This window comes from Bacillus rossius, chromosome 7 (genome assembly GCF_032445375.1).
Source record: "Bacillus rossius redtenbacheri isolate Brsri chromosome 7, Brsri_v3, whole genome shotgun sequence".
Lineage (NCBI taxonomy): Eukaryota > Metazoa > Arthropoda > Insecta > Phasmatodea > Bacillidae > Bacillus > Bacillus rossius.
Window position 1 is genome coordinate 49433113 of NC_086335.1, and position 26397 is coordinate 49459509.

A 26397-nucleotide genomic window follows, 5' to 3' on the forward strand; every position below is an offset into this window, starting at 1 on the left:
CAAACCCTGTTTTTTCCACAAGTTTCACCAAAGGTTCGTCTCATCAAAAATTGTTTTGACAAAAGTTTTGGATAAAAATTAAAGTATTTATACACAATTTGAATGGAATTGATATTATTCCTACTGTGGGAGTTATGATTTTTTTTGACAACCCAGATTTTTTTCACCTCTTGCAGTTATGATGGGTTGTACAAAAAGTTATCTAAGATAAAATATTTTGGTATTACTCATAACATTTATTAAAAGTTCAAACGGATGTAATACTAATCATATTTTTGGAGTTATTTCGATTTTTCTGTTTTTCTTAAAACCTTAGCCATCTCTACCCATTTTGTCGGATATCGCCCATTAACGAACTCGACCGAGATTTCCTATTACTAGATTTCATTTATCAGTTTGAAAGTGATATGTGCAAAATTACGACAGTTATCGTGACTATAAAAATTTTAATTGTATATATAGCTATATATATAAATATAAAGGCTATATAAACTTTTGAGATGACTATTGTTTTGGGGTCTATGGACCCTAAAACGAAAAGCATTACAAACATTTTCCAAGAGTCGCACCATGCTAACGGCTACAATAGGTAGTATTTCTTTGAGATCTACCTAACAAGGCAACCAAAAAAAAAACACGTAGACCTACAACAAAAAGACGCCAATCATTACTTAAAATAAACATATATTTCATTAAACGTTAAAATAATGCAGACAATTTTTTTTGTAACTATGACTCAACGAGCATACAATCATTCTGAAAGAGTGGAAACTCCCATGTTAAACGCGTGTCACGATAAGCAGACTGCTATCATGGCTGCTATGGAGCGTTTGCAGCGAAGTTGACGCTGGCACGGACAAAATAAGAACTAACAACTTGCGCATGCGCAGTGGGAAGCTGTCACGCACGCACACATTCATGTTTTTTTTGTTTGTTTATGTTTGGTAGCGGTAACGTAACCATGAAAATGTTTTTTCTTGTCAAAGCAGAATGGAGTTTGGATCAGCTTCGGATGTAATACTTATTTGCTGCTAATCTTATGACGTGATATACATGTGGGTTCTAACATGTTACATAATTAATTGCTGCCGCCTCCGTATATTAAAATTATTAAGACGCATCGTGACATTGTTTCAAGTTGCAATAGATTTGACATAGGATATTGATATATTCCTTTTGTAAAAACTTGTGGATATCACGAGAATTTTGCTTAAAATGTAAATTACATGCCATAACATAGTAAACGAAATTATTATTAAATATTCTAGAAACTCTCATACAAAAGTACACAACTTTTTATCCCAGATTTACAACTTTAATTTACTTACAAATGCTAATTTTAAGGGGAAAGGTTTGGGGAGAAAATAACACCTCTGTTAAAAAGTTTCCCTAATGAATATAAAAACATGTTTACAAACATCAAAAGGGTATACCATATACTAAAAAAATATGTTCTCATCTGGGAATATGAGTTAGCATTCTAATTGAATTGGTATGTACACTATTTAATTAATTAGTATTTTTATGAGTTATATTATCTTGTTTTAGCAGAAAAACCTATATGTGCTATTATTTTAAATATTAATTAACAGAAGTTTTTAACAAATTAGTGGAGCAAAATATTCTGCTTGTCAGGTTACACTACAGGATGATAAAAAAAGGAAATTAGATTAATCAAAAAGTTTTAATGCATGTGTAGAGAAAGTTTATTTGCAATGTGACACATCAACAATGTAAGAATTTCTGACAGCTATATTTGTGAAGCACCATGGTCACCAATGCAACTACAGTTCAGAAACGACTTTTATCACTCTGATAAGACAAAACACAAATATTTTTAGTCAGGCAGCAAGACACTGAAATAAATAACATCTTCATAAGTCTCTGTAGTATATACACTCATTTAACAAGTTCTATTAAAACATGAAAATGCAAGCAAAAAAAACCATAAGCTCTCACAAATGAATAATATGTTAAATGAAAGAATAGATTTTACAAAAGTGGCTTATAAAAGTTAACATGTGAACATATAAACTTGACAAATTTAAGCAACCGATATTACACATAATCAATACATGTGTAGGGAAACATGTTGAATATACAATCTCAGAAACAGGATGGTAACAATTAAGGATATGATTCCAGAATAGCAACCAAATAACCAGCGTCATCTTTACCCCTCTTCATAACACAAACTACGTAACCACAAAAAAAAATTTTTATTTTAAAAAATATATTAACACCAATGTCAAGTTATAATAAATGTTGATCAATGTATTAACCTACAAAAACGTATAAAAAATGACAAGTGACTTCAATTAAACTTTAGTAACCAATTGAGATTTTTGAAAAAATAAGTTTAGTTTCAAGTGACCTACTTGGAGGTATGTTATACGAAAAAATAAGCATAGAAAAAAACCAATCTTCACATAATTGGGCCCCTACTTAGAACCTGTCATAATAAATCCTCCATGTTAGTGAGGGCTGGGTTGTACATGAACTACAATTTAAATTTCAAATATATTACATTTGTTTCTGTGGTTGGCAGTGTCGAACAGTTTCTTAAATATTAACAAAACAAAAGTTATACTGGGAATTTTTCTTTACCTACTTAACATTAAATTGAATACGGACTATTCCATTGTTTCCGCAAAACACAATCCATTTTCCATGCTAAATATTACAATAAATGTGTCAAAATATCATGGGGCCGAACTATAGTGGCAGGCTAATATAGACTATGCACATTTATCTGTAAAAAGGTATACCTTTTCCGAAATTTTAAATAACTCTCAATTGTCCTGTTACATACAAATTTTGCACAATTATAATCGAGTGTGAAAATAACGGTATATGTTTTACCCATATGTATCTCGCAAACCTATCCTAAATTTCTGCCCTGCACATAGGCACATGTGGAAAGTATCATTAAAAACAAAAGTCACCAATAAAAATCCACATGTGACAAAAAGTTATATTCTCAAAGATCTTGATATATATGTACATTGATTGTTTCGCAGAAGCTGCTAAATTAATGTCTACAAAATTACTCCCGCAACAATTGCCAAGAACTTGTACATAAAAGTTATCATTTTTGTAGTTACTATGAAATTGGAAATCTGTAAACATTTTTATAAATGTTTGTGTTTTCATAGTACTTTCCTCAAGAATTAAATTTTACATATGCAACATAGGATAAAATTTTTCCCAGCACTAAATGTAATTTCTTTTCATAAAGGTCAATGGAATTTTTCATTTCTTGTCCGTAGGTATCGTCTATCAACAAGAGCAAAGAAATGAATACGAATGGAACTATTGGATCATTCCCCTTGAGCTAGGGTCGCAGACCGTGGCTCGCAAGCCGCATGCGGCTCTTTTCATAGGATATTACGGCTTTACAATTCACTGCTCTGCCAGAGCACAAAAAAAAGCCTAACCAAACCAAACGGCACAATCACAACGCATGTCCTCAACCTGCATGCCACTGCACTCGCCTCCCTCTCCATGCAAAGTCTGGCTTTAGTTTCATGTTTTATCAGTAGGTATATCTCCATTAATGAACATAATTTTTTTACAAAAAAACTGTTTAGTGTAGAATGTGAGAAATAAATATTTTAATTTTGTCATTTTTTATTACTTTAATATTCTGTGTAGACACAGATAAAATATAAGGTTGCCACTCACTAAAAAAAAATTGGAGAATATGTTTACTTAATATTTAGCTCATCTCACTTGAAAGTCTGCCAACCCCTCCCGTAAAAGCGTCAAGAATACGGCCCCAGAAGAAGCACATGCTTCACACAAAAACATATGTACCATGTTCAATTCCCTTAAGAAACATACACAAATGTGTAGAGGAACTAGGATTCACAAGTATCTCCCTAAACTCCTACGCCGGTATACTGGAGCTTCTACATTGCTTTTATCACATTCATCTGCTTAGAAATTATAATAGGTTATTGCTTCAACAAAAATAAGTAATATGCTTATTAAATAGATGCACGTTAATTCCAACTTACAAACACAAACAAACACACTACTATGACTACATGTGTCAAATATATAATTACAAGATTACTTATAACTTAAGTAAAACATAGTTTTGAATTTAAAAATAAAAATTATTAATATTTCTGTTAAAAGCTACTTATTTACGTTAATATGTAAAAATATAATTGTCAAAAGTCTCCAGTATGACCTAATATGTTACAACTAGCGATAGTTTCCGCTGGCACGGGAATAACAGAAACTACCAAAAAAAAGGCTACATAACATTGCAACCGATTCCTATACCAGTTTCCTCCCCATGCTATGACTTGATATTTTAATGGTTCAGTTTTGTTCAGTTAGAAAGAATCCATGTCAAAAACATAATTTTCATTGTCAATACAGCAGCTTATTAATTGTCCAGTTCTGAGTGTTGTGTAATACTTCTAAATTTGTGGTTTCAAATCTTTAGGGGAATTTGTTAAAAATTTCTTAATAGTAGAGCAAACAGAGAAAACTTTAAAAAAGAATCATGCTTTAAAACCTTAGCGCTTTACTATAAATAATTTTTATTGTCGTGAAATCATACACAAAATAAATTTAAAAACTGATAACTTTGACAAATATTTCATAAACACTTATACAAAGTTTAATTATTTTAGCTAATACATTTCCAAAACGTGTTGAGCTCTTTTCCTAAATAGAATGATCAACCACAGAGTATAATTCCAATTTTTATGAAACTAATTCATGCAGTAAACAAAATAGTTGCCTTCATTAGAATTTTTGGTCATATTAGAGATGTTTATTTGGATTTACAAGATATTTATATGATACAAATAGAGCTTGTTGTCAAGTAAAAGAATGATTTGTATCTAATTGATACAAAATATAACCAAAACATTTTCACGCAAAAAAAATTGCGGGGAATAAATAACGTGAACACTTTTAAGTACGTATGTTACTGTATTATCTCGTAACTTATTTACCCCTAAGTTTTCACCAATAGTTGCGGCACTTAAAAAAAATATATCTCCATGAAAAATCAAGCATGTAAGCACATATATAATTGACTGGTGAGAGAACACTAGTATTTGATACAAAAAAAATGCAAATTACGCAGGTATTATTTTTCTTACAGCATCATATTTTAAGTGGAATGCAGTAAATATTTCAAATAAAAGACCAATGATCAAAGACCATATGAATGCATTTGTAATGCCGCAGGAAGTTTCCCTCACCTCCCACACAGTTATGAGCGCCTAATATCCAGTTCGCCCGAGCACTCCGCATTCGAGTCCCAACCACCGTGCGGGTCCCACCCACCCCTTGGGTCCCCCCCCCCCTTGGGTCCACCACCTCCCCTCAGCCAATGGGAGAGTATTTGGCCACTGCCAATGGGAACAGTGATGTTTCTGCGGGGCAGACCAAGGGCTGCCAGGAGGTATCGTGGAGGGAGGTCAAAGCAGTGCAGGGGAAACGGTCGGGGTTATGACGAGGTCGGGGAACTGACATAGAGCCATAAACCAAGCCTCACTCAACGTATGTTACAACTTTTCAAACCACAACATTTAAAAATACAAAAATTGAAAACTGTAAACGTTTCCCTGGCCATAACTGAAAACTTGTAAGGCCACCAATGTATTATCGTATACCACCAATTGACGCGTAATTTCAGGTCTTACTATCAATCTAAACTCACGCATTAAAAAAAAATATCGAAACTCACCTGGACCTCCTGGTGTCCGGGCCCTGGGGATTTAGCCCCTCCTACAAAACACCCCCCCCCCCCCCTTTTATTTTTCATCCCTCACTACGGCCCTGCGTGTGAAGACTGTGGTGTCCACTCGCCCCCGAAGTTGCCTACCGCTAGCCGACCACCCACGTCGCAGTCCGTGGTTCAAAAACCACGCTTTGCAAAACAAACCCCTTGAAAAATTGCACGCAGTCACGCGATTCCCGATAAACAAATTGAACCCTAGAATCCCTCGAAACTTTTTAAGGGGAGTACCTAATTTGTTTAGTAATAAGTAACTTTAAATATTTAACAAAACATGCTATACAATTATGCATTATAAAAATCTTCACAGCATATTCCAGAAATAAGCTTTATTTCCTCATAACCGGCTCAACCAGTTATTACCAACTAAAAAATACGTGATTACAGAAAACAACAAAAAAAAAGTTTTCAAGCTAAAAAAGATAAAAGTAAATAAGAAAAATTACAACCTCTTTTGTTTCTTTTATCTTGAAAACCGTTAAGTTAATAACATTAAACGATGCTCAAACAGTGACAACCGCACGATGTATGGCCCACTACGTGTTTGAAGTCTTGAGTGTCACTAAAATTGGTAGCTGGTATTTTTCACCTCGCTTTCCAAACCCAAACAAACTGCTCCAATCCATTATCTGAAGGGGGGGGGGGAACCCCTGAAGATGATTAATAACGACCAATTATCGTTGAACGCGACGCCACTCGGTCTTGGTCGAATCGAGTGTCGCGTTGCTAGTCGAGTTGAACAAAGTCTTCCCCCCCCCCCCTTTTTTTTTCCTACCGGGCTGTGTCAGGGCCTACCATCTCAGCCTTCGCGTGTTAATTAGGATGTCGCGTGTGGCGGAAGTGAAGTGAAGTGAAGTTCCCTTGGACAGGAGCGCAAGGGGGGGGGGGGCAGGGGGGGGGGGCTTGAAACAGCGCCAACAAAAACAAAGCGTCGAGGAAGAAAAAAGCAACAGTTCCTGCTCAGCTTCGGACGGAGTCCCGGGACGACACAACACACCCCCCCCCCCCCCTTCCACGGTTAAAGTACCACAGACTAAAAAATGTGTTTCCCGAACGGGAAATGATGTTTCCTTTGCCGATGCATCCTTAACGGTGAGTTTTCCATTAAAAAAAAAAAAAACTAAATAATTATAAACTTAACCCGTACGTCGACGAGCACGTGGTTAAGTAACATCCAGTTTATGATTGAATTAATTTCTGGTCGTTAATTCCAGCCGGTAAAAACGGGTGGGAAAGCAGACTTGTTTTTTAAGTCAAGTTCTTGTACCTAATCGTATGTGTTGTCTTTGAAGTCCATTTCGGTTTGGAATCATTGTCGTTTGTTAATTTGTTCAACGTAGCATCAGTATTAATGGTGAAATTGGTTATGTAGGTACCTACTTGAAATACAGCACGCGGGTGTATGATCGGCTCCCTGGGGTTTCTGTGCCTGTTGTGTTAGGGCTGACTCTTTATGACCGATGGGCACAGCCCGCCTGGGCATGCCTCACCTACAGTGCCGGCTATTTTTTCGGAACGACATAGGATTTTGAATTGCAATCCGAAAATGAAGACCATAATGCGAATACATCTACATTTGCCTATAATTTCATACGCTGGCAGTTCTACCACTGTATTTAAGTAATTAGACATTAATATTTTAACATTACATCCTATAATCTAAAAGCCTTAAGAACCAAAAACATTATAAAATACAAAACCAAAAAATAAAAATAAAAAATAAATAAACAAAAACACATAAAATAAAAAATAATAGTTTTAGTTAATCTAAGATTTTATCTTTAGAATAATTTTAAGGCATATACGCCCGGCCTCTGTGAAACATGTTTGTTATATTATACATAGTTTTAAAGATGTACTAATTGTTCTTATTCTCTAGTTTTAGATGCTGCCTGGAAGCAGAGTGAGTGGTCAGTGTATCACGTACCACCAGGGGTACTCACGCCTCTGGTTACAAAACCCACAACTGGACAAAATATGAAAGCGGACCAAGAGTCCCAGCTCCCAACCCCCGCATGGTAGACTCTTTTCTACTCTGTCCAACTATTCATCCAGACCATCATCTATATCCTATATTTTCCCCACACTTAATGCTTGGAAATTTTCTTCCCGCAAGACAGTGCCAAGGGTTTTCCCTGTGTCTATGCAGGTTTTGCCTGGGCCCAATCTATTTACGTATAGTTAAAGACTAAGGGGAGTTAGTCATTGCATCAAGCGCTGCCATGGCTGGCCAATCCCCTTCTAGATCACGATGCATACGACTCTCTCCCTGCATGGCTAATCCCAGAACGACTAGGCGTATAGGCTTCGGCCTGAGACGCACCTAGATCCCTTTCTGACACGCACCCTCCCAAACACACTTAGTTTTAGTTAGGTTAGAAATGAAATCGTGTGAATCTAAAGCCGAGGCCACACAGAAAGTTTCGCTATGTTTGCTAGGTTCGCTGCGCCAGGCGGCCATGCAGGATAGGTCTATTTCGCGAGTTCGGACAGACGCATGCCGTGGGATTCCGAGTGATGATTCCGACGATGATACAATTCTGCCGTCTCTTACTTGATTTGAACGTCAAAATAAATGGGTTCATGAATTTAATATAAAAACAAAATAATTTGAAGATGTTCTTCTTTTGATGAAGCAGTTGCTTGTGAGGACGAAACCAAATTTATTATTTACTTCATCGGATCAAATCCCAGGCATTGTCCTGCATATCCCGGCTTCTATATTCTTCCATCAATTTATTCCATAAACATATATATTTTCGTAATCTTTTAATTAACTTTTCTGTCGACTTGACAATTTAGATCACAATATTCCGAGAGAAATTAAACTTCATAAAAAGCAAACGCAGATGCACAGCACAATTCCGCGAGAAAACAGATTTTTTTTTTTTGTTTATCTGCGCATGCGCAAAGTCAGCGACGTTTTAGAAAAAATTGCCGAGAACCAAACACCTGGCGACGTCACCAACATAGCGAACACAGCTGTGTGTGGTCAGCGACACCTGAGACGCAGTTGGTTATATTTTACTCCCGTAGCGAACATCTCGAACATAGCGAGCATAGCGCCCTGTGTGGCCGTAGCTTTAGGCTTCCCCGCCGATACACGGGGGATTTGACACGATCACGCATTTTCCCGGCGTTCCTCGCGATAATCATCTCGGGGACCGGCGCGGCGACGCGAGGATTGAGAGGGAAAAGGGGGGGGGGGGGGGGGGGGAAAGCCACCACCCGAGCTGCATGCGTAGTTCGTCCCGCCGCCGACAGAATGCGGCGCGCGTCCACAACTCCGCCTCCCAGATGCGTATCGCGATCGCCCCGCTACCCTGCGCGCGCGGAACGACAGTCGCACAAACTTCGCGTTATTTACCAGGATGAGATCCAAAGACATGTATACAAAATAAAGCCGGAATAAAGCTGTATTCACAACGATCCGTCAATCACGTGACCCGCAGGAAAAATCTGCCGGCCCGGAAGATTTTCATCCGTCCGTCCGTCGAAACATTACCGTGTTTTGACTTTCGACGAAAGGACAGATGAAATTATAACCTCAAAATGAATGAAAATGCATAGCCTTTATTTTTAAAGTTTTTTTTTTTAAGATGGTTTATTTGTTTAACTGCTTCCATGTTCCGCTTTTAACTTGTCATTGAACACATTTTAATTTTTATATTTGAAACAAATTTTACCAAGATACAAATGTGTAATTAATAACGTACGCTCGAAAATATATTTTAATACATATTTTAGAGCGAGAAAACAGTTTAATAATTTATAAGTGCTTACTTAGCGTACATGATCGTCAAACCAGTAGGTAAACCTTAACAAATTAAGCCTTCTAGTCGGTTGGCAACATCCAAAGGATGAAAAAAAAAAAATATACTTCGACGGACATACCGATCATTGTGAACCGCTCAGCTTATTTACGGATGGACGGGTGACGGACGTAAGAGACAGATTATTGCGAGACCAATAAGATGACTGAAAAATTTCATCTGTCCGTCCGTCCGACCTTTGAATATATATACTGTATAGAAGTCGCGAGTGGATAGGATTTACTCTACGTTTTTCAGAAGCGTATGATGAGCAGCTTGGGAACTTCACCACTGCAGTGCGCTGCCGTAACGCCCTATATCGTCTTAGTTGTTATTTACACGTTAGAGCGCAGCGCTGTCACCCGCTGTCATTCCCCGCACCCCTCATCCATCATTCACTGCAGCTCAACGTCGTTCAACGGGAGGGGGAAGGGGTGTTTGAAGAGTTCGACACTTGTCCGCTAGGGACCACCACAAGTCGATGCCCTAGAGATGGTGGCGATTGCGGCGGTGAATTAACCAACTACCTCAAAACCGTATTAGATATTTTAACCTGGGCTGGCGACTTCTATACAGTATATATATTCAAAGGTCCGACAAAGTTTGGTTACTTCATAAGTTTGACGCACGGACGTATTAAATAATAACCTCCAAATATATGCACGGTGTTTGCGTGTCCAATCTTATTGCAGAAGGTGGTTTTTAAGTTTTTTTTATTTGTTTAGCTGCGTCCATGATTATTTTTAACTTACATTTTGACAGTTGTTCTTTGAAACAAAAACCGCCAGTCATTGAAGTGTAATTAATTACGCATTTTAACTCGAATTGTTTAAATAAATACCAACGAGAAAAATATATTTGAGTTTAATGATTTATAAATGCATAGTTTACATGTTTGACAAACTTATCTAATTACCCAAGAGAAATGTAAGTTTCCTCATTATATGGCAACGTTTTAATGGAAAATATACCTATTACCTAAGACGGACGAACGGAAGGTTGGAAAACGCTCGGCGGCTGACGGACTAACGGATGACGGACGGGCTATTGTTAACTGTCCATTGGCTGCTGACGAATTCTACCTTCCAATCAGGATTGCACGTGATTGGGTCATTTTAATTTTGTTACTGGTTACTTATCTTTCAGAGCGTGTCCACTCTAACCCGTCATCCAATGATAACTGTACTCTACCGTCTTTAGAATTTATAACGCCAAATTCTGCAGATCTCTAGCTATAGGACGCAGTGGGCCAATTTGTTTTACGGTTACTATTCGCATAATTTAAACTTGGAAAAATAAATAAAGCCTTTATAAGCCTCTCTGTGTTGCTTGTAATCAGACATTAAATATTTTATTTTACTTATTTTCAAAGAAGAACCCTTGAGGTGTTAATAACTTCCATTATAAATTATTTTACCGCATGTTCCGCATGCTGAATCTTGGCAAAAATAATATAACGTGTTGTGGGTAGTTAAAATGCGATTATGCCCCGCCGCATTGAAGAATTTTTTTTTCAAACTTTTTGCGATAATTTTAATTTTGAATTGTTTATCACATTTTTTTTTATTTGCAAGGTATAAATCATATCTCCCAGACCTTCCACACCTTGTTGCAATCACGTGTTTACTAACAGGATCTAGTCGGTAAGCGCAGCGAGGAAATAAATTATTATTTCACGCGGGCGACCATAACTATGATAATAATAATACAAGTTCCCAAGTAGCCATTGTAAGCGGTATCAAAATATTTGAAAGTTAAAGACGGCGAGGTGTAATTCCTCTTAACAGCTTGCTTGCAGTGGTGGGGATTGTGGAATACGCGTGAATATTCAAACGGAGGAAGAGAAGTAGGGCTAACTAGAGGGACATTGTTTTTAATGCTTGGGTGTACCCCGATATGACCAAAATTACAACTACGCGTCTTGTTAACAGAAGTCACTGGAAAAACTTACAAGTTTTGGGATATGTGCAAATCATGGCTACAGTTTTGGCCAAGGTATCGTTTACAGTCTATTTTATTTTGTGTTGAAAAGTTGTAACATAGGGTAGTGTGTAGGGGGAACAATTATGATACTATTTGCGGTATGTTTAATTACTTTCCTTTTTATGTATGTCTATGCTTAATATTTAATTACTTTAAATTAGTTGTGGTTGAATCTTTTGTAATAGTTAATATTTGAACATTAAGTTAAAATTTTAATTTGTTCTCTTAATATTTAGTCAACATCTGCTTATATCATACTTAATTTTTTAATATTCCACTAGTTGATGTAATTGCAGAAAAGTGGTTAAGTGTAAGAAAAGGCGTACCGCCTTAACTTCGCCACCAATAAAGACGATAAATAAATAAATAAATAAATTATTTCCCCTGGGTCATTTATTTGTTTCTCTCGACGGCCTCGGAACTAGGCGTGAATCTGACGTGGACGAAGAATACTAAAGACTGTCTCGTGACGTTTCGCGCGGAGATCGCGCGGGAGGACGAGAGAGCGCGGCGGTGTGTGTTTTCCGGAGGGCGAGCGCGCTAGAAATATCCCTCCGCCTAGGTTTCCCAACGCTGCGCCGGAGGGGCTAAAAATAAGGGGCCACCTCAGCGGCGCGCGCGGTCCCCGCCCTACTTCCTCCCGAGGAGGGGCGCGTTCGCAGACAACCGCGACGAAGGGTTCTCCGAGGACCGCATTCTGAGCAGCGGTGGCTGAAGGGCGGCGGATGCTGTCGCCAAGGGCGCATGCGCCACTGGTACCACAACACGTTATCTTTTTTTTTTGTCAAGATTCAGCATGCGGAACATGCGGTAGAATAATTTATAATGGAAGTTATCAACACATCAAGGGTTCTTCTTTGAAAATAAGTAAAATAAAATATTTAATGTCTGATTACAAGCAACATAGAGAGGCTTATAAAGGCTTTATTTATTTTTCCAAGTTTAAATTATGCGAATAGTAACTGTAAAAACAAATTGGTCCACTGCGTCCTATAGCTAGATATCTGCAGAATTTGGCGTTATAAATTCTAAAGACGGTAGAGTACAGTTCTCATTGGATGACGGGGTAGAGTTGACACGCTTTGAAAGTTAAGTAACCAGTAACAAAATTAAAATGACCCAATAACGTGCAATCCACACGCGCGCAAACACCAATGCTGACCGCAAAGTCCAAGCTCCCGACCCCGGCGTGGTTGAAAATTTCTGCCCTGAAAAACTCTTCTTCCTGAACCATCCCTCTTAACCTGTACTTAACCTGCCTGCATAATGCTTGCAATATTAAATTAGCCCAGGGTTTCTCCTGTGTCTATGCAGGTTTTACCAACTTAAAACTAGTTATAGCCTATAGTTTAAGATAGGGGAGTTAAGTCATGGAATCAACTGATGCTCTGGCCAATCCCAGAACAAAGTCAGCGATGCATGCCAACCTTTCTGCAAGCCTGAAACCCAGCACTATCAGGCGTACCGGATTCGGCCTGGACGCACCTAGAGTCTTCCCTAACCCAGATCCCTACCAAATTAATACACTTAGTTTTAGTTAGGTTAGGGGAAAAAGTTGGCCCTACTCTTTGCGGGGCCCTGGGCCACTCACTTCTGCGGTACCTGGATATTATGAAGAGGGGCCTTATTGTGCGGCCTGGGGGTATGGAATTAGCCCCCCCCCCCCCCCCTTTCCCCCTAGCAGAAAAGTTGAGTTAGGGAACCCTACCCCGGAAAATTAAAAAAAAAAACTGTTTAAAACAACGTCTTTAAGCCGACCTGAAACTTAAATGTCTACGATAATTTTGCTTAGGAAATTTTGTTAATATAGTTTATACACGTGTTTATAATAGTATCGAATACTGAGTATTTATTAATTTTTTTTTTAATTTGATGTAATTTATACTTAATCAACAGTATCTATAATATCACTTCATTCCTTTTTTAATATTTAATTTTTCAATTAATTGCATGCAAAATTAAAGTTAGTTTTTTTTTTCTGTTACACCCCAAGTTAGAAGTTAAATATACGTAAGTACACACGCACATTTTTAGTTATCGTGGTTTTTGAGTCCTGGAAGGGCCGCGCGGGAACGAGGAGGTGGCCAAGGGGGGGGGGGGGAAGAGGGAGAGGGAGAGAGAGAGAGAGAGAGAGAGAGGAGCGCCGGAAGCTGGAGGGGAAGAGGGGTCGTCGCGGTTCACGGGCCGAGGCTGGCCAGTGGCCCGCCCGCTCAGGCACAAGGGCGCCTCTTGTTCCGGACACGCCCGCGGCCCGCGACACAGCTGAGGCTAGCAAACCTCCCCCACCCCTCCATCCACTCACACACACACTCTCTCTCTCTCTCTCTCCCACACGTGCTCGTTCCCGCCAACCGGAAACCAATAAGTAGAGACCTGTAAAATTCGCGATTTCAAATCCCTAAAGGATAGACTCTATTATCCTCTACGCACTCGCGCAAATTACATCCGCTGATTGGTTACTGACTCGTAACACCTGTTGACTGGAATGATCGTGATTCGCTAATTCTTCTGTTAAAGATTTTTCATTGGCCCAGGGTCCTTCAGATAAACTGTGGCCCAATCACTGGAGCAAAATAATGCCAAAAGTATTTGGACTCTATCCTATCGCGAAATGAACCCGCGAATTTTACAGGTCTCTACCAATAAGGCGTAAGGCTTCACGCTGCGCCGCATTTCCAGTTGCCATCATTATAGAAACGGATTCATATTTTGGTGTTGTTGCCAAAGAAGATGTTGGATTGATCCGATCCTACGCTACCGTTCTACCTCAGCAGTGGCGGATACAGAAATTTCTTTTTCGTTGGGGCGGGTAAGAGGGGAGTATTAAAAAAAAAATCAAACACTGGCTGTGGGCTAACATTAGCAGCCGTATGCGACGAGCTTCTCACACAAAAACGTACCGTCTTCACTGATTTTTCTTTTTTTGAAAATTTTTTCAGAACTTTGGGCCGGTAGGGGAGTGGTTGTGGTTATATCCTCCTGTCCCCCCCCCCCCCCCCCCCCACTCCCCGTGAGTCTGCCACTGTAATTCGGGTATTTTTTACACGTTTCACAGTGCAGACATGTTTCCAGTTTGCAACTGTCACGAGCGCTTCTAAACGGCGCGTGAACTTGACCCCGCCGCCATTAAAAATGTAGCAGTTTGTGACATTCTATAGAGGGTATTTGTCAAATTAATGACATTTTTAACTAACTGAAGAAAAGCTTTTATTAAATTAGCTTAACTAGCATCTAGGTCAACAATTAGAAAAAACTATCATTTAAGTGATAACTACATAGCAAAAAATTAACATCTATCGTGATGCTAATTTTTCCGGCCCCTGGCAATTTCTGACTCGAATTTCCTGAATTGTAACGAATATGTCGTTCGCTAATGACCTCGTTAGAGATGTGAGCGGGGAAAAATTTTCTTTTTTTCCAATACCGACATAGATTTGCATAACTTAAGATAAGTTGATATACTAAAATAATAGTAAAATCTTTATATTCAGGTCGGTATGCGTGTATAGCGTTTAGTGTTCATCCTCTATCCAAAAACTTTTGTACCTCTAGTACAATTTTACGTAACCATTTTTACAAAACGGGTAAATAAAAAATTTAAGTTTAAAAGTAGTTATAGAAGTGCGGAGTTCACCCTTACTGGAACCTATCTCTGAAAACGAGAAAAAGAGGAGTAAAATATAATTTTCTACTCCCTAAATAAGCATTTTTCTTATATTTTTAAATGATGAAGTTGAAGCATTCGGATTTTACCAAACTTTTCAACGTCATAATTTTACTACAGTGCCAATCATGAAAAGAACATACAACGATGCTTGAATTATTAACTCGAAAGCATGAAAACGCAAGTAGCTGAAAAGTTAAACGACCAAGCTAAGTGACGATCAATAAATTAATGAAATCGCAAAACCAATTAAAATAACTAATTAAGGAACGAGCAGCGAACTGGCAAGGACAGTGCATTTGAACGTAATAAACGGCAGTCTTCAAAGCGGACAGAAGCAGAATAGCCTCACGTTAAAAGGACGACAGCTGCGATAAAAGTCAGTGAAAAACGAAGCGAAAAGGAGGGTGGGAGGAAGTAATTAAAGGATCTCCGACAAGGAGATCTTTACAATATACGTTTGTGCAAAGGGCGTGACGAACTTAATCACACACATAAAACGAACAATTGCATACTATCTCTATACACCATTGCCTCAAGTCACGACTGTGTAATGCGATCTTAGAGCGGTTTTTTTTTATCCCGTACGTGTAAGCGCGGGCGGTAATCGTATAAAATGTAGCACGTGCAGAGTTATGGCCCGGTCATATTGTCGAATATTTGTGTCCAACTATATTGACTATAGTGTCGGAGGGGTAGTATTGGACTGAAAGTGGCTTCCAATTTTCTCCATTAAATAAATTTGGACAGATAACCTCAAATGTAACCATAGGCGTACCCAGGGGGGGTGTTTTGGGTGTTCAAACCCCTCCCGAAATAAGGCAAGAAAATTTTGAACACTCATGTCATTCGAGCTCAATTTCTAAATACAGAGCAACGAGAGAAATAGTCACCAAGCAGCCCAATTGGTAAGTAAACGTAAACAAATTTGAATTGCAGTGGTTGGTTCATGATAGGTCAGTCTAAATTCTCAAATCGCGGTGATTGGTCTATGGAATAATCAGTTAAACTATACTTTGATTATGTTTTAGATTGGCTTAGTAGAATTGGGCATTGAGTAACAGTAGTGATTGCGACCTAATTTCATACAAAACTCTATAGAACTATTAAAACGGGGGGGGTGGGGGGGGGATGGGACGTTTTTTGCTCGTTTTGTCAAGTCAGGTACTTTCATTTAAATGCTGTAGCTACATCTGTACGTATAACACGAAGAAAAAAGTTTGATTATCGCAAGGTGCGTAATTTTAAACGACTGTTACAAACATTGAAAAGCTGAAATGTAAATTTCTCGCCTCAGGTGAAAGGGACCTCGTTGAGTGCAACGTGGTGTGAAGTTGTGTTTGAGTCCGTAGCTTAATGGCCTCCACTCAATGTGTAGGTGTTTTTAGCGAAAATTGTAATAGAACAATATAATTTAATATATATATATATAATATACTATCTGCCCGAACCAGCTTCGCACGGCTATACTAATGGGGAAAAAATGAGACTAAATATCCCATTTAAAGTAATAAAAATTGAAATAAAATGCAATTAATTTCGACAAAAATTTATTACAATGCTTTGTAATGTATCGGAGAGAAAACGAGTAGCACCGATGGTTTCCCGCTTCTCGAGCACGGCAGTCTGCAGGCAGAACACTCTTGCGCCGCTCATTAAACATGCCCCTCCTTGTGGGTACGCCACTGCCGCACCTCGAATGGAAAAAAAATCAAAGCAATGCTCGTTGTCATGGAGACGCAGAAGGCATAAACAATGCAAAATCCCGCTGTCCCACTGTTGCCCGGGCTTAACCACCCTTGGGAGTTGATTTTCGGAAAACGTCATCCTGCATAACATGAGGAACATTACTGTCAAGTTCAAGTCCGTAGGATATAAAATTGAAAAAAAAAAAAAAAAGGACAATTTTTGATTTTTAAATTCCCCGTAAAATTTCAACGGTGATGAGGACTGCATTAACAGTGAATTAGTTGTTGCCATAGAGACGAATGAAGCATCAACAAAGCAACAGCCGTTGCCATGGTGATTTTCTACCAAAAACTGGAATTTTGATATTTTACACCCCCAAAACTCCCTTTGGGAGCTGATTTTCGGAAAATCATATCTTAGTGAGCGTCTACATACATCACAAAATGAGTAACTATGCTAAGTTTCAATCGGTTGAAAGATTTCAAGTCAATCGTAATGAGTCAGTCAGTTGTATTTCGCACAAATATATTTTTAAATTTAAATAATTTTAGATAAAATAATAATTAAATCTATACAGAAATATGCCTCGAATTGAAGAAAAAAAATCGATCCAAGCGATGCCCGTTGCCATGAAGACGCACAAGGCATAAACAATGCAAAATCCCGTTGTCGTGGAGATGGAGTACCCACTGTTGCCAGTGCTTAACCACCCTTGGGAGCAGATTTTCGGAAAACGCTGTCATTAATCGAAATAAAATGTAGCCTATATATAAAGTTGAACAAAGTTACAAATATTTGGGCAAAATTTCATTAAAATCAATGCAGTAGTTTCAGAAGTTAGCCCGGACAAACATCGTGACACGAGATTTTTATATAAGTATAAAGATTTAATTCTGTTTTGCTACACTTGAATTGTAAAGCCTGAATTACAACAGCCCGTCGCATCCGTCCGTCATCCGTTCGTCCGTCAGCCGCCAAGCGATATACAACTTCATTTCACTTCACTGCTTGGATTTTGGCCTTGAGCAGTATCCGTTTAGCCAGAAATATCAATTTCATTATTCTTTTTTATCATCTTTCAACGCAAGTGTATATTTTGAATGTCTCGATTTTACTCCTATGCCTTACCCGGGACTCGAACCCAGAACCTCTCCACCATAAGCCGGTGTGCATCCGACTACGCTACGGAGGTCGGCTGGCGATTTACAACACTCCGCTCGTCCGTCATAATATTTCTCCATGTCAATGCTGACAACTGTTGAGAAAACTTAACAATTTGGGGGAAAAAATTATCATATGTAATTATATTACTTAATAAACAATTATGTAAAGTAAGAACTTGAAACTCATTAAATTCAGAGTGTTTTTTTTTCGGTATGTATTTTCACATTTTCAGAGTTACCATACGTAATTATAATACTTCCGTGACTTAGACCATTTTTGTTTCAAAAAAGAGCTTTCGAAATGTGTCTAAACGTAAGTTAAGAAATGATTTTGGAATCAGCTAAACAATTAAACAAACTTTAATACATTTTAATATAATATTTTATATGCAAACACCTAGAAGACATTAGGAGGTTATAGTTTCATCCGTTCACCCGTCAAAAGTATAAAGTTACCAAGCTTTAGACGGACGAGTGGATGGCATTTTTCAGTCCATCTTATTGGGTGCAGGTCACGTAATTGACAGACGGATGACGAATGAACGGGCTATTGTAATTCCGGCCTTAGTTGCTAACACCCTTAAAATCAAATTATACAGCAATTATTCTATTGTCATGCCGTCAACTTATTAGGAATAAGTTTGTAAAGTGCGTACGTAAATTCGTTAAGTTAACTAATTTTTTATATATACATATCTTTTTGGGGGGTTTTGTAGGTATTTTAATATTGTAATGTGAACTTACGTAAGTTAATTGAAAGAAAAAATACGTACAAATTACATATCAACAATATCCCAGGTTAAAAAATGAAATTTGAGACTATTATATTTATTTACTCAAGAAATAATTAATTTTTGGTGTTTGTGCAGTTTTTCTTAAAAATCTGGAAGAACACCCCCCGAAAAAAATTCCTGGGTACACCTATGAATGTAACAATATTAACATTTAGTTATTTTAAATATTTACAAACCTTTTTAATCACACATATATTCTTCGCAATTTTAAAACTTCGTTGTGACTGAAACGAATGCCATTTCAGTTTTCGACTGGCACGACTTTGATTGGCCGATTGCATCAAAACATCCAAAATATTTAGAACCCGTCCTATATGCACAATATCTGATGGAAATCCAAGTCATTAAACTTGTCAAACAAACATGCCTGTGATAGTGACGTTTTTCGTTGACGTAATAACCTTCCAGCTTTATTTGCCACAACATATTGGAAGGTGTTGGAAGCGCAATTTCGACATGAAGAGGACGGACGGGCTGATAAATGCGTCGAGAAAATGAAAAACAAAAAAAAATGTATATCAACACGGCATGTGGAACCCAGCCTCAAGATATAAGGACGTGAATGCAGAACCTAATAGCGTATGCAAGTAAGAACTAAATGTTGACTGTAAATTAAGCGCGCGAAGCAGCTTTTCACAGAAAATTACCACCGGCCACCCCTTTAATTAAAAAAATGGCCTGCTCATTTTGAGTGGGCGAAGAAGTAAAAGTTACGATCATCGTTAAAACTGAGAGTTATGAAAAGGTAATAAATGTTTCCAGAGGACATATAGGTAATAAGACATAAGAGTGTAAGAAAGAACTACACAGGCAGACAAAGGCTAGGGCATAAATAATTTTAAAAATGAAAGTTATAACTGTAAAACACTTTCAGTTTCGGACTTTAAACCGACAGGTCAAATTAGCTGAATACTTATTCATTCGGGCCACTTCAGAACTCAAAATGAAGTAATACCAAATGAACAAGGCATATATATACATATATATACATATATATACATTATACACGCACACACAGAGAATGTCCATAAAGGAATGTCCCAAGTTGCAAGTCTATTTTATAACAGTTTAATTTAAACTATTTACAAATAAATCATACATCAAATTGACGGTAAACTAACCAAGTTTTTCTTACAAATGTCCAATACAAGTACCTTTAGTTATACCTACGGCACACAGCCAACCTAAAGTCTAATTATTCCCACACTTTGGTTAACGGGTCCGGAGTAACGGAAGTAATGGTCTCTTCAATTCTCTTGTTTCAACTCTGGCAAATATTTAGGTAACTGCGGAAAGTAGACACGATCTTTTGTAAAGGCCTCTTCCCCCCCCCCCCCCAAAAAAAAAAGCATGACGTTATGTCAGGTGAACGTCGCAGCATGCCTTCTCCTGACATTTCCCAATTCTTAGATTCGGACAGTAATTGCATGCGTGGTCTACCCCAGCTTTGAGGAATGTCATTTCGAAAGAGGTCTTCCCGATCGTCTGGAGCAAAAAAAAAAAAAATCTTTGATCGATGCCATACGTTTTCGCGGCCTTTACGCCTAATCATACTGGTTACTGGGTATCAGCTACGCAGGAAGGGTAGCATGCATCGTGTGATTTTTTTCGGGGATTGGCCAGCCCATGGCAGCGAGTGATGCTCCTGGCTAGAGTCAGACGCCCTGGCCTGGCTCGGACACTTCCCGTCCAGAGGATGTCGCCTAGTTTGTCCTGCAGGATTTGTCCCGCGCGGCCCGACAATGGGATTTTTTTTTTTTTTTTTGCGGCACCTGCTGGGAGCCAGATGTTAGCCTCCACTTGTCGAGGCCACGCCCCTCCTCCCCCCCACCCCCCCGAAATTCTTTTCTGACCCGGACCACATCTGGGGCCGATACGACCCCCGTCCCCTCGGACCGACTAGTTGGCAACACGTGTGTGCCGCCGGCTCCCTCAGGGAAGGGCAAGATCTTTTGACGACTTTACAGCTGTGGCCACTTCCTTGACTTTTATACGCGCGCCCTTTTTCCCCTTCCGACAGCCCGACAACTGAAGGGGGGGGGGGGGGGGACCTGGCCTGGGAATCCCTTGTTCTTCATACAGCACAGTCTGTGTCGAGCAACATGTCTCAAATTCGACACTTCTCAGAAAACTGTACCATTGGCCTGCATTTCCCAACTGCCACTTGCATAGCAACGCGCGATTATTAACACCGACGATCACGCGAATTTATTCACACACACCGTTGACAGAACAACAGTGACAGAAGGATATTTATTTATCGACTTTATTGGTGGCGAAGTTAAGGTGATACGTCTTTTCTTACACTTTACCACATTAAACATTCTCTAAATAAACATTTCATGTTTAAAACAAAATAATAAAGCTTAGTAAAATAATACTTGACATAAAACTCACTTGAATTTAAACTAAATATTCAAAGATAAAAGATGAACAGAAAACTAATTTGAATGTAACTCGAAATTGGCATACACGCGTGCTGAAATGTAATCACAGGTTAAGAAACATTAGTTGCCAGTATTTGCATTAATAACATTCACACACGCATTCTTACAATAGGTAGACTGCGAAGTGATCATGCTGATTAAGTGTTCCAGAGATGTTTCTTCAGTTTGTGTTTGAAAGTAGGTAGCTAGGTCATTAGATTGCCATGTCGCCTGATTTAGTTCATTCCACAGCCTACTACTCGAGGCTGCAAAAGATCCTGATACACATTTGGGTGAATGAAGGGTAGGTATTACTGTTGAGAACTGTCACATTTATGGCCCGTCTACAATAGCAATGTCCTAAACTGTGTCCGAAGGACACTCGTCGCTGATTAGTCCACGCGACCCTCTGACGTCATGCGTCAAGTGGGCGAAGGTCCGAACCTACCTGGTCCGAAGATATTCGTCAATTTGATCTTTTTGTCCCAACCTGTGTGCTTCGGACACAGAAAAAGAACAGAACACTCACGATATTTGAATTTCCTGTTCCCGTTTGGAAACGTGGTGTTTGTTTTTGTTATTGAAGGAAATGGAAGGTGTTGTAAGTCACTTATAACTTACATAACTTTCATAAGATCAATCTCAAACTACAAAGCATCAAAACAATAAACGAAAACATTTGGTTTGGCACATTTACTGCGCTCTGGTGACAACTTTAGAAATAAATACATTCGGACATAGGACATCGCAATTGTGGACAGGGCAGTTTTCGGTGAGAATGTGACGTCACTCACATTCGGATAAGGACACGGACCACGCACAGGTTCGGACTATTGTAGACGGGCTCTTATAGGAAGTTACATGTCACAGACTATATCCGCCCCGCCCTTTCTCTTCCGACAGCCAGGCAAGGGACCTATTGTCCCCCACTGCGCCCTCAGCAGTTTCCCCGGGTCCGTCCTCGCCCCAGCCGCCCGACACGATGACGGCGACATGCCCTGGCATGGGTGCCAACTTTTGGCGAGGTGCGCGCTCGAAGGACTTTAGAAAAGTCGACCTGAGGCCGGTGTCACTCTTCGCGGTAGAAACGCAGCGGTTTACAAAATCTACTCTGTTTCTTCCAGATCAGTTTCTCACATCTTCGACTTCGCTGAGTTTACTTTGTGTGCACTCTTAGTTGCTGCAAGAATACTAGGCGGAAACGCACAGTGTAACACCGGCCTAAGATAAATAAAACCAAACCGATTAAACGCGAGTCTTAGGCCGGCTTTGCACAGTCGTGACTTGAGACGAAGTGAAGTATTCTTCCATTTGATTAACCTGCCAAGTTTTTTTCTCGGACTTGACTCGCCTGACTCTGCAAGCGGCCCTTACTGTAGGTTCCACTCAACACACTGAAAGACTTGCTCACGTTTTTTTTTTTTTTTTTTTCAAACTGTCTGATTCCCCCGCCCTGACTGAACTGCACGTGAAATGCGGTTACTAGTCGACGAGCGCGGCTCCAGAAGGGGGGCGGTGGGGGCGGTAGCCTCTCCCGAGACCAATTTTATTGATTAGTGTATATTTATGTTTTCTTAAATATTTAATTTCACATGTTAAACTTTTATCTCATCAAAAGTTGCATGGGACTACTAAGGTTCTGCATTTGAAACCTGTAATCTGTAAATAATATTCCAAGGCCGATATCTGACCACTTTCATTTTTTTTTTTTGCAACTACGACCTTTCTTTTGTGCGATAGCCCCTCCCGAAAAGTCGTCCTGAAGCCGCCATTGCTAGTCGACGAGGTGATCCTGCGCGGCGGGAATCGAGCCGCGATCCGTCAGACCGGCGGGAGGCTTCGGCGCGCGCGGTAACTTGGCGTGACGATGGGCTTTTTGACGGCCTCCCTCTCGCGTGACTGCCGACGACAGTTCCGCGCGGACGAGAACCCAGGCTGTTACCGCAACCAGCTGTGATACACCGGGCGGGGCAGCAAGGGGAAACAGACGGGCCATTTGCGAGTCACGCAAGACAGGCGTCCAAAACATTGGCTGTTGCGAGAAACATTTCTTTCCAGCCCTTCTAATTATAAGAAATCAGGATTATACTTAAAGGGGAAGCGAAAGCAACCAAAAGATGCCCCATTCGTTTCAAAAGATTTTTTTATTGACGTGATAACGTCTAATAAATCGATGAACGCCGGCTGCACGCCCGAAAAAGTGTCCCGTTACGCACATTGTCCCGTTACGCTCATCTATCTCGCATCTATCTCTCTTCCACTCGATTGGAACAACCATCGATTTGACTTTTTTCGAGGCACATTAAACTTGAAACACTCCCATTTGTTTCCTACTTTTCCTATCATCGTCCTATCCTTAACAGAATAACACACATTGGAAGAAGTTAAATAGCAAACATGTATAAAAGTTATAGTTAAAATAATCTGTTCGTTAAAGTAATAAACATATTTTAATTAATGAGTGCAAATAAAAGTAAATTTATCAATTGAATTGTAGATTTCATTTCACTCCTTCTTTGTATCCATACAAAATAGTGATGATTCAATAAAAATGATTCAATTTTATTCATAAAAGTATGCAATCATTTCATCAATGTTTTGTTATGACGTTGTCACGTTAAGCTATCGTCCGTGAACCGACTTTACAGACAACCGATTTTTTTTTCACTGCGAACCCAAGGCCGGCGGTCCCCGATGCAGAGCGGGGAAATGAGAAGGGCGAGACTCACGTGTTCTGCAGGGCGAGTACTCCGACACGTCGGAGAAGGCGTTCCTGGCCACGTAGCACGTGCCCACCGGGTCCCGGCGCGTGTTGTTCACCGACTGCGAGAACCACACGTACCGCGGCGCGCAGGCCTGCCGCAACAAACAAACAACATGCAGCTCACACGACCGCCGTCGGGCCCGGCTCCACAGACCGGGAAGCCTACAACTCACGTAGTTTCGGTTCCCTACCACGTTCATGCAACTTCGGATTTCTCTCAAAAATTGAAATTAAAAAAATCGAAGGGTTAGGTTAGGTTAGGTCAGTCACAACAAGCTTGTTTTCATTGGAAACATGATTTAGCGGCTGAAGTGGCGTTAATACCAAAACACAAAACTTCGGAAATCTTCGGAAATTCTTGCAGGGAACCGAAACTACGTGAGTTGTAGGCTTCCCCCACAGACCACGCAACATTATACAGCACTGTACCCGTTTGTACACTACGCGAGGCGCAGTAACGCAACGCAAGTGTTCAAACTTCAAACTTCCTTGCTAGACACCAACGGTCTACAAAGATATTTAAAAAATCTTACTACAAATAATTGGCTGTATAGATTCACAGACCCGTAACCAACGGTATACTGAATGAATGGGGAAGCCTACGATGTATGTACATTCTGTATTGCACAGACCCGAATACTCACGTTGGCAAGCCTTCTTTCAACAGACGAGAGAGCCAAACGCCCGATCGTGCATCTTCGGTTTTTTTTTTTTTAATTTTAAATGAATAAATATACAATTCATGATAACTAATGGTCAATTAGGTTAGGTTAGCTATATTATTAATACTTTAAATCATTGTGGACGGTTGATTTGTTTAGGATAGCTACATTAAAGATACTGTGAAATCATGTAAACGGTTTCCTCCAAATAAATACACCTGTTGTGGTACGGGAAAAAAAAAAGAAGCGAGCATGAACTTCGGGGAACTTCGGGTGTGGCTCTCTCGTCTGTGAAAAGATGGCTTGCCAACGTGAGATTTCGGGTCTGTGCAATACAGAATGTACATCATAGGCTTCCCTAATGAATGTGTGTGTGAGTGTGTGAGAGAATGGCAGTATCATAATAGGAATTTTATTTATATTTTAATATTTTACATTTAATACTATATTTTGTATGTTAAATTTTTGGGTGTTAAATTGGTAGACGATTCATCAGCAATAATTGCTGCAATTTGTAATTTTTTTATTATGTCATTTTATGTTTTGATTCTTAGATATAACTTATTATAAATTGTATGTGTATCATGGTTCAGTGTAAGAAAAGGCGTACAAGCCATACTTGCACCAAAAGAAATTGTCCAATAAATAAATACTGGAAGTGATGTGTTCCGAATTTTTAAAAAAAAAAACGCAGGCGTTATATGCTTAGAAGGCCAATATGTTGTTTATATTAAAGACATAACGCTTTTATTTGTTTCATTTTCGTACGGGAAAATTACACTTTTAAATCATTTTAACTGGTAGTTGCACATGTTTTCACGATAAACAGGAATGAACAAAAGAGGCCTGGGGAAGGAAATCGTTTTCAACTGTTTTACAATTTCAAATTGTAAGGTTGGTGACATCTTGCGACTTGCGTCTTATAAACGACAGTCATTTTCTTGCATTTATTACGTTTTTCGTTATTGCGTCGTTTCCCTCCTTGCGTAATTTACGAGCCGGCCGACTCTCATTCATTATTTCACTTACATAGTCTCGACTTTATGGCCAAGTTACGACGTTTAACCTTTTCTTACACTCAAACCATTTCGCCCAACGCAGAAAGGTCATGGCAAAAGCCTGCATCGCGCAACTTGTCTTCAAATGTGGCAGGTTTTAAAAGTAGCACCAAATGACGTTTATTTTCAAACGCCTATAATAACATAAGTTTTTCACAATCACTGCTGACTAAACAACAGTGGCAGAAAGGTATATAGACCTTTAGTATTAATTCTGAGAACAGTAACAGTTGAGGTTATTTAACTATACGCAAACTTACGTAAATACGTTCAATAAAATAATAACTTAATAATTAAAATAGAGAATTTTTTTTCAAATAATAAATAACACAAACGTGTGTAAGGAATAAACGTAAAAAAATGAGTTTGAATTATATGTATCTGATTGGTTGAAAACCACAACTATGCTGCACCAAAATTCTTGAATACACCTTGTCTATAATCATACTATCCCTTCCTCCCTCCACCGTCTCCCTTCGCCATGCATCCACCACTACGGAGTACAGCCCATGGTCGATTCCGTGCGATAAGACATGGGTCTACATTTGAAATAACATACTGTGATTCATAAAGATATTATAAAGAGTGCCGATTAATAATTGGATCTCTGGTCGT

At 39.2% G+C, this 26397-nt stretch overlaps 1 protein-coding gene across 3 annotated transcripts in view; it reads right to left on the reverse strand.

Moving 5' to 3' along the window:
• Positions 1-26397, reverse strand: part of LOC134533987 (integrin alpha-PS2) — a 285777-nt gene that overhangs the window by 71919 nt on the left and 187461 nt on the right. For all 3 annotated transcript variants that reach the window (XM_063371853.1, XM_063371854.1, XM_063371855.1), the window contains one exon: positions 24028-24154. In XM_063371853.1, the coding sequence (XP_063227923.1) occupies positions 24028-24154 (127 nt within the window). The remainder of the gene's footprint in view (positions 1-24027; positions 24155-26397) is intronic.